At 49.1% G+C, this 8,503-nt stretch overlaps 1 protein-coding gene across 3 annotated transcripts in view; it reads right to left on the reverse strand.

The window, feature by feature from the left end:
- The window catches only part of FLVCR2 (FLVCR choline and putative heme transporter 2), a 33,020-nt gene extending 25,266 nt beyond the window's left edge, over positions 1-7,754 (reverse strand). For all 3 annotated transcript variants that reach the window (XR_011903705.1, XR_011903706.1, XM_072337826.1), the window contains exon 1: positions 6,968-7,754. Coding sequence is in view for 1 of the 3 variants with exons in the window: in XM_072337826.1 (XP_072193927.1) it covers positions 6,968-7,477 (510 nt within the window). In the remaining 2 variants the exon portion in view is untranslated. The remainder of the gene's footprint in view (positions 1-6,967) is intronic.
- Between the last annotated feature and the right edge of the window lie 749 nt (positions 7,755-8,503).

Here is an 8,503-nt window from a genome sequence, read left to right on the forward strand (position 1 = left end):
GAGCGTGCTGTTCAGATCAGTTATTCTCTAAGAGATGATAAAGAAGAGTTGATAAAGTAGAAAGAATGTATTTCCTACCTGAATTTTGTCAAGGTGCAGTGCCAACAGTGACATCATATTCAAGATTCAATTGTAATTAAGAACAGATGATAAAGCAGACAGCAAATAGCTAGTAAGATGGTGTAAATATATCACAGTGGTCAACAGGATGTCTAGTTTAAGTTTAGCTGTTTGTATACTAGCAGCCTGCTGAAGCCTTAAATGCTAAGGGTTATGACAGGGTTGATGCGAAGGACTGTATTTTCAGATCCCACAAATACCTTTTTCTCAGGAGAACCCATAAGATGCAGCACAACTCCTTGTTTAGGCCTAAGGCAGCACACCCCACAACCAATATTAGTGAATAGTTCTGCACTGCACTCAAATTCAGTAGGAATAAAACAAATACAAACAGCAGCAAAAAAATCCCTTCAGATCACTATGGCAATATTTAAGTCACAGGAGGGATCTACCTAAAAGGAAAGAAGCTCGTTAAAAGGAAACAGAAAGGAAAATCCAGAGAAACTTACTGCTTGCTTGTATTAAGGCTGCACAAACTGCATCTGGGGGCTCAGTGTAGGTGTAGGGAATATCATCCAAAATTTTATAACGGGATAAAAGCAATCACAGTTAAAAAGCAAAGAAGGGAAAAAAATAATACATCAGCACACCCCTCAAAAGCTGAACTTCATTTCTCCAAGAATGAAAAAAGGAGGCAGCAAGCTGGACCAAACTAAAGTAAAACCATAATTAGACCAAAAAAGGGCTGAGGAGCAGCCTGACAAACCGAGTCAAAACTCTTCAAACGCAGCACAGTCAGGAAGGCTGCCAGAAAGGCTGCGAGGCCAAAAGATGATCACCATGGAAGGACAATATTCGAGACAGAGGCAGAATTAAATGAACTCTTGCATCAGCATTCACTATGTGCTCTTTACGGGGTGTTTCCATCTCAAAAGAATCTCTTCATGTGGCAAATACAGTTTTATCACGGAAGATTTTAATCAATTTACTGTAATTAATTTGTTCTACAATGTGTCGGGACCAGAAAGGATTCATTCAAGAGTTTGAAAGAACAGAACAACAGAAAAGTCACATCACTTGCACACAGTGTACCAAACTGTTAACTAGTCTGTTACCAAATACATGATCTGGAATGTGGGAAGGCAAACACGAGGTGAATTTTTAAAAGGCCCTGCGTGGGCAGGAGTCCCAGGGAACCCCAAGGACAGCAGGCTGTCAGTTCAGTCCAAGTGTCAGAATTGTAACAACTGAAAAAATGAAGCCTGCATGCATATAAAAGCCAATACAACAGCTTGGCAGAGGCTGTGATTTCAACTCGATCTCTGCCAGTTTCTAAATGGAGACTTTGGAGTTGGGAGGGCTGCCTGCCCTAGCCAGGTGCTCCTGTGTTCTCATGCACCTTTCTCAGAGAACGAGGAAACAGGAGTCTAAATGCTGGCTGTAGGACTCTCTTGGAAGGATACTCATTAATTCCTACCAAATTCAGTGTTCTAAAGCAAGAATAAAACCTATGCAAAGGACTTACCTCCTAGCAGCCCCACGCCAAACTACCCACACAAGAGTCCTCTGGGAGTCACAAAACCCCATTCATACCCCAGGCCACCCCCAGCCATCGCACTGCGCAATTCCTAATGCAGCCTCCAGCAAACAGCAGAGCAGGAAACAGCTGTATAACCACTGGGAGAGGCAGCACCGGTCTGGAGCCATTCACCTACAATGAACAGCACTACTAATCCTCAACATCCATAACAACTACAGAACACGGAGATGAGGAACCCTCTAGAAAACTGGAAGGCCCATCATGCTTTGAAAGAAGCAGCTGGTATTTGAATTGTTTTAACGAGTCAGTCCTGCAGCTCTCAGCAATTTACTTGTTTTCTAACAGATACCTTCTAAGCACAGAGAGCCTCAGATTTTCAAGATGTTCCTCTCCAGACACAACAGCACAAGTGCTTTTTAGATGTATTGATTTTACTACAAGTGGTTTCAGATAGAAGACCTTAAAACAAATGCTGTGTGATTTTCCACCTGAATGAATAGAATTGATCCAACAACATCACCAAGATGGAAGCAAAGTTCCTTTGTGAAAAGTCTTCAGACAAGCCTGTGTGCTGCAAGTGCTATTCTGGAAACCTCTGTATTTCAGACAGCCACCACAGCTTACCATGTAAACTCTGTTCTCCAAAAAGCTTGCAGATCAAACACACAAGCCAAGTGCAGCAACATCTGCTCCCTTCAGCAGGGCTCTCCTTTTCATGCTGCACTCTAGTACATATGGGAGTGGGGGACTTTGAACCTACTCTCAGTACACACCGAACCCATTCCAGTGCCTCTCAGTTCTGCCAAGGCAATGAAACGCATCAGACCTGAACCGCTCGCCCTGGGAGTGCTGTGGAGGAGGCACACACGTATTCCAAAGCCCTGGGCACCACAGCCCCTTATGCCACTCTTGTCTGTGTCTCACAGCTCCACAGTGAAGCATTTCCTACTGTTTCAACTGTAGGTGCCTTCAACTGAAGACACACAGCCAAAGAGCTGTGGAAAGCAGAAGCTGCTAGTTCCTACTGTATATTTTTATTTGCCTTGCTATCCAGATATGCTTCTTCCATACCACTGACTAAAATCCCTAAGGGCCTTTTAAAATCCAAAGAGCGAGGAAGTCAGTGTATAAACGTAGCACAGCTTAGTTACCATTTTTACAGTGTTTTAAGAAGCAGAAAGGACTCACAGTGAGAGGAAAAACTGTAATCCATGTCTCATGAAGAGATAAGATAAGGCTCAGCCTTTTTTTTTTTTTTAAATATACACTTCCACTGATACGAGATAATGTATTTCTTCACTTTGCACTTGCACAACCAAAGCTCTTCTGAAAGTAAATTCCCTTCCTCATCATACTTCTTCCGTGGCACCATCTCACACTGTTCGACATGATGCAACACCGGATCATGAGAACAGCTGCTTCTGGACAAGTTCCTCAGGCTTCTCAGCCCCGAATGCACCTTCGCCCAGTTTACTGGGGGAAAAAATGCAATGCAGCAAAACAGCAGCAGATAAGAAACAGTAAAGGAGAAGAGGGGTTTCAGCTCCAATAGCCACCTCAGCAGCTGCTGGAATTCTCCATCAGAATATAATACATGGGTCAAGGACATGTTACAGTCACATAACAGAGACATCTCTGAGGATCCTGCAAGGCAAGTGCTAAGGGTGCCATAGGGCAGCCTCTCCCAGCAGAAACACTGCTGTCATTCATTCAACTCCCATGCAACCTCCTCAGAGCAAAACCTAAAAGCCATCTGCTTCTGTGAGAGAAAAGAGAGAGCTGCTTTTGGTGCCTGGCTGGGAAGGGAGCACCAGGTTAAATGAGTAGGAAAAGTTCATTTCAGATTCCAGTGCTCATTTATAGAAGCTTAAGCATTCCTGGGAAAGCCACGCCACTACTCGGTCAGCACACCCTCCCACACAGAGCCACGGCCAGGCTCTCAGAGAGCTGGCCACACAGCACTCCTTGTGATCCGAGTGCCCTGACGCACCCTGTCATCCTTGCAAGAGGCAAAAGGAGCCAGGGCTGGAAAATGCCACCTCTAATTGCTGCTGCTACCAGCTCCTCAGTAAAATTTCTCTATGTTAATAGCTAAAAATCCCAGAAAATGCGGGGCCAGACTATAGAGAGATGTGAGCTAGATCACCACCTGTTTCTATTTCTAACAGGAATCAGACCTCATCTGAAAAAATGGGAAGCTCCCCAGAAGGCAGGGAAGAATCAAAGAGATCTAGAAGTCTGCCTGAAGAAAGGAATCCCACTGGACATGCTTCATTCTCACACTTCCTGGAATTTCAGATGCTGCCTTACCTGAAGGGCAAACAGTACAGAACAGGGTTAGCAGTGAGGCAAACAGCAGGACACACTCAGCACACAAGGCACTGCAGATCCCAGACCAAAAAAGCAATGGCTATTCAGATGTTGCAGACCTGATTATTCCCAAAAGCCCACTGCAGCCCAACCCCTGAAGATTCTTCCTCTGGTTTCAAAACAAGAGGAAAGGACCTGCCAAGAAAGAGCAACTCCTTGAATTTCATTCATGGCTTATCAGGCATTTTGTGCAAATGAAAAGGCCTCACCTCATCACTGCTAGACAAGAGATAAGAGAATGCTAGTCTCTTATCTGCTGTTGTTTGGTTGCAGTGCATTTCTTTCCTGGTAAACATGGCAAAGGTGCTTTCAAGACTGAGAAGCTGTGAATGACCCACCCAGAGAAGCAGTCCACATGTAGCATCTACAAATTCTGCCTCAAGACATTTTCTTTATGGAAGTCCTAAATCACTTAAGCCACAGAGGAATCCCAGTGGCAACTGTATAAGGTCAGACCCCACCTGAAGATGCTGCTGCATCATTATTCCCACAGGCAGAGGATGAATATGAAACAGGTTTCTTTCTTCCCTGCTAAAAAAAAAATGAAGAGTCAAAATTACAGCAGAAAGATCATCCAGCCCTTACCCCAAGTCCAACAGCTGTTTGCTTCCCTTAGGCAGAACAGCAAGAGCCAGGAAGATGATTTATTTCAATTAAAAAGTATCAGCACTGGTAGCAGAGCAATAGAAATGTTTCTATGTGCTGCTGATGCCCATTGCTCATCAGGGAGACAGGACAATGAGAGGCGCTCCTACAGCCAACAGGCCCAAGCAAGCACAGCACAGTGGTCCAACGCATGCCATGCGAATCATCACAAAGAGCTGAGGAATTCCAGTACCTGCCCAGCTGGCTCCAGCTGGTACACCTTAAAAAGACACAGGAATTAAACTCATTGCTTAAACATCCTCACTGTGGTGGGGATTAGTGCCATCATGCCACAGCACCATGCCTCCTCATGCCCAAAAGACAGCAAAGCAAGTATTTTAAGGGAAGGGGCAAAGCCTGCTGCTCCAGCATGCTGCAAACACTACCATCTCAGAAGAGCGCAGGGAATCATCTGCTATACTGCAATTACAAACCCACCATATTATGCTCTTCACTGGCACTCCCTAAAACACACACAAACTGCAGATTAAGGAAAAAGAAAGCTTCTAGTTCTTCCCCCGTCCAACATCACCACCTAACGAAATAGCTACTTTTCATACACTGGATCTTTGATCTGAGAGAACAAAATGAATAGGTGTTCCCTATGGAGTATGCCTTGCCTTTAGTCATTGCCAGTTCCTGTTCCCCTGATTCTCTAAAAGGAAAGCCTGGGTTTATCAAGCAAGAGCTAATTACTGGCCTGTGGTCTCACTGATGTCAGGTTAACCCCCAGAAGAGGACCAAAGCGTCCAGCCAAAGTTTGCTTTTCACAACCACCAGACCAACATGCTGCTTTTAGGATGATGTGGACTCTGCATACACATTTAGCACAGGCTGACTGCCGCGTTGTTTGGATTTCTTGTGCACATTGTTGAGTAATTCCACCTGAATAAAAGTCTGACAGTAAAATGTTCGGTTACTTATTTACTCCTAAATCAGCAGCATTCATGCCAAAATAGATGCCTTCAACTCCAAAGATTTATTAAAACACATAAAAAGGAGCCCACAAGACTGCGATAAGAGTGAACAGAAAAGCTTAGATCCACTCAGAGAAAGCGTGCTTTCTCTTTCCTAAAGCTGTAAGCCAGTCTGCCTAATGCTGCTGCACAAACTGCAGCTCCTCAACTGTCACCCCCCAACACTCACTCTTTGCCACAGCATTATCTGTCTGTATGGAAACAAGACTTCAAGTCTGGCTGATAATTCGGCAGGCAGAAGGAAGAACCATGCTTTAGAAACCACCTGAACGGGGAGAGCAGGTCCAATCAGAGTGGTGCCCACCCACAGCTTGAGCCTGTCAGCTGAAGGCAGTCACACAGAGAGGAGTGCTGCATTTTGAAGTTAGGGGAACAGGTCCGGCCATGGCATTAAATGCCAGACTGTTCTTCCCTCTCCCTTGTGTCAACACGACAGAGCTGGAGCCACTTCCCTGGTGCCACACTACATCAATATCAGCTCATCTGCCTCATGCAACAGGGATCAGTGGGTGTTCCAGTGCAAGGGTCAGCATGTCATTTCACTAATCCTTTCAAAACTGTGAACAAATTACCTCCTCTGAGCGTCAGCTGACGTTGAGAAAAATGTGGTACAGCCTGAGCCAGAGCGGCTCATTGACCTCCCTGATCCATCTTCATAGAGGAGAGCTGGGGGACCTTACGTTCTCCTGACCTGGAGGAAAGTTTGCTTCGCCTCAAAGCAACTGTTTGTGGAAACTCTACGTCTCATTTTTAAGAATCAGGAAAGTTTGTCAGACACCTTTTCCTCAGGGCCCAGCTATAAATTCAGCTCACCTCCTTCATCTCATCTAGCAGCCAGCAGGAGAGGGATGCTGCTGCACCAAATCCCAACACAACCACAGTTTATAAAACCACAGAAAGGCTTGGGCTGGAGGGACCTCAAAGCCCACTCAGTCCCAACCTGTGCTGTGGGCAGGGCTGCCTCCCACCAACTCAGGCTGCCCGGGGTCCCATCCAACCAGGCCTTCGGCACCTCCCGGGATGGGGCACCACAGCTTCTCTGGGCAGCCCATGCCAGGGCCTACTGCCTTCTGAGTAAAAAATTTCACCCCAACATCTAACCTAATCTCCTATCTCAGTTTAAAGCCATTACTCCTTATCCAATCACTATCTGTCAGTGTAAAAAGTCAGTTCCACTTCTGCTTATAAGCTCCCTCCAAGCACTAGAAGGCCGCAATGAGGCCTGTCCGGAGCCCTCCCCTCACGCGGATGGCTCTTACCTGGCCCCTCTCTCCAGGAGGAAGAGGCCCTGCATATCCCCTCCCCTTAGCACCCCCAGGTCTCTGCGGCCAGACAAGTGACCTCCCGTCCCCTCCAGGTGGCAGCCACCAGTTACCTGGTTCCCGAAGACAGCGATGGAGCAGGCGACGGACACCTCGCGGGAGCTGAACCAGACAGAGGCGACGCGCGAAGGCATGCCCAGGATGAAGACCTGCGCCACGGAGCAGACCACCTGCCCCAGCACGGTGACGGCAAAGAGGTGCGGCCGCAGGCTGCCCAGCTTCAGCCAGGCGCCCAGCGCGTTGAGCGCCGAGCCCAGCAGGGCAATGAGGCGCAGCCCCTTCTTGTCCAGCAGCCAGGCCACGGGGAAGAGCAGCGGGATGTAGGCGAGCATGTAGCTCATGGACAGCCAGTCGATGGCAAAGCCGCTCACGCCGTAGAAGCGCACGAAGACGTTGCTGATGCTGCCGTACTCGATCCACTGGAAGGCGTTGCACAAGGAGTAGCTGCTGAAGAGCAGCAGCACGGCCCAGCGCCGCCGGGACACCCGCACCTCGGCGGCAACCTCCGCCCCACGCCCGTCCCCGCAGAGCTTCGGCGCCCCGCCGCCCTCCGGCCGCACCATGCCGGCCCCGCTCACCCTCCCCGCCAGCGCCGCCAGCACCCTCGGCCCAGCGGCCGAGCACCTGGCCGGGAAACCCCGCCCGGCCGCCCCGCCGCGCTGACTGGCTGCCAACGCCCCTCGGCCCGGCCCGGCCCGGCGCGGCCCTCCCCTCCACCGCCCTGCGCACCGCCCCTCCGCGGGGCGGCCCTGGGCAAGTGGAAGCGGCGTGGAGGCCGGGGCCGCCGGGTGCTGGTGGCGCGTCGGCGGCGGCCGTGCGGGACGCCTTTCCCGGCCGTGTCCCAACGGCAAGCAGCCCCAGCGGGACGAGCGTGCGTGACAGCTCAGCGCTGCCGTCTGTGCTGGCAGACCCCGTCCGAAAGTTCAGGCGCCCGTGCGAGGCGAAGACCTCGAGGGCTGAGCCGAGAGCTGTGGTGTGATAAACTTCTGTGGGCGGGGAAGGAGACCGTGGGGCGTGCCTTAGTGCCTGGTGCCGGAGACAGATAACCAGGAATTGTGAATGGGGTAGAATCGCAGAATAATAGAATTGCTCAGGTTGGAAAAATCCGACCACAAACTGACCATACTACCCTAACAACCCTCTGCTAAATCATGTCCCTGAGCACCACATCCAAACGGTTCTTGAACACATTCAGGGATGGTGACTCAACCACCTCCCTGTGAAGCCTCTTCCAGCGATTAACAACCCGTTCTGTAAAGAAGTTTTTCTTGATATCCAACCTAAACCTTCTCTGGTGCAACTTGAGGCCATTTCTCTTTGTCCTGTCACCTGTCACCAGTGAGAAGAGACCAGCCCCACACTTGCTGCAATCACCTTTCAGATATTAGAAGACAGCAATAATGTCTCCACTCAGACTCCTCTTCCCCAGACTAAACAGCCCCAGTTCCTTCAGTCACTTCTCGTAGGGCACTTGGGGAATGAAGCCCTTTTATTTTACACGTGGGGTGGCTTTCTGCGTGTCTTCATGAGGTGGCACGCTATGAGATGAAAACACGCAGTGAGGTCAGAATTGAAACATGCCAATCGGA

This window comes from Excalfactoria chinensis, chromosome 5 (assembly GCF_039878825.1).
Source record: "Excalfactoria chinensis isolate bCotChi1 chromosome 5, bCotChi1.hap2, whole genome shotgun sequence".
NCBI classification, from domain to species: Eukaryota; Metazoa; Chordata; class Aves; order Galliformes; family Phasianidae; genus Excalfactoria; species Excalfactoria chinensis.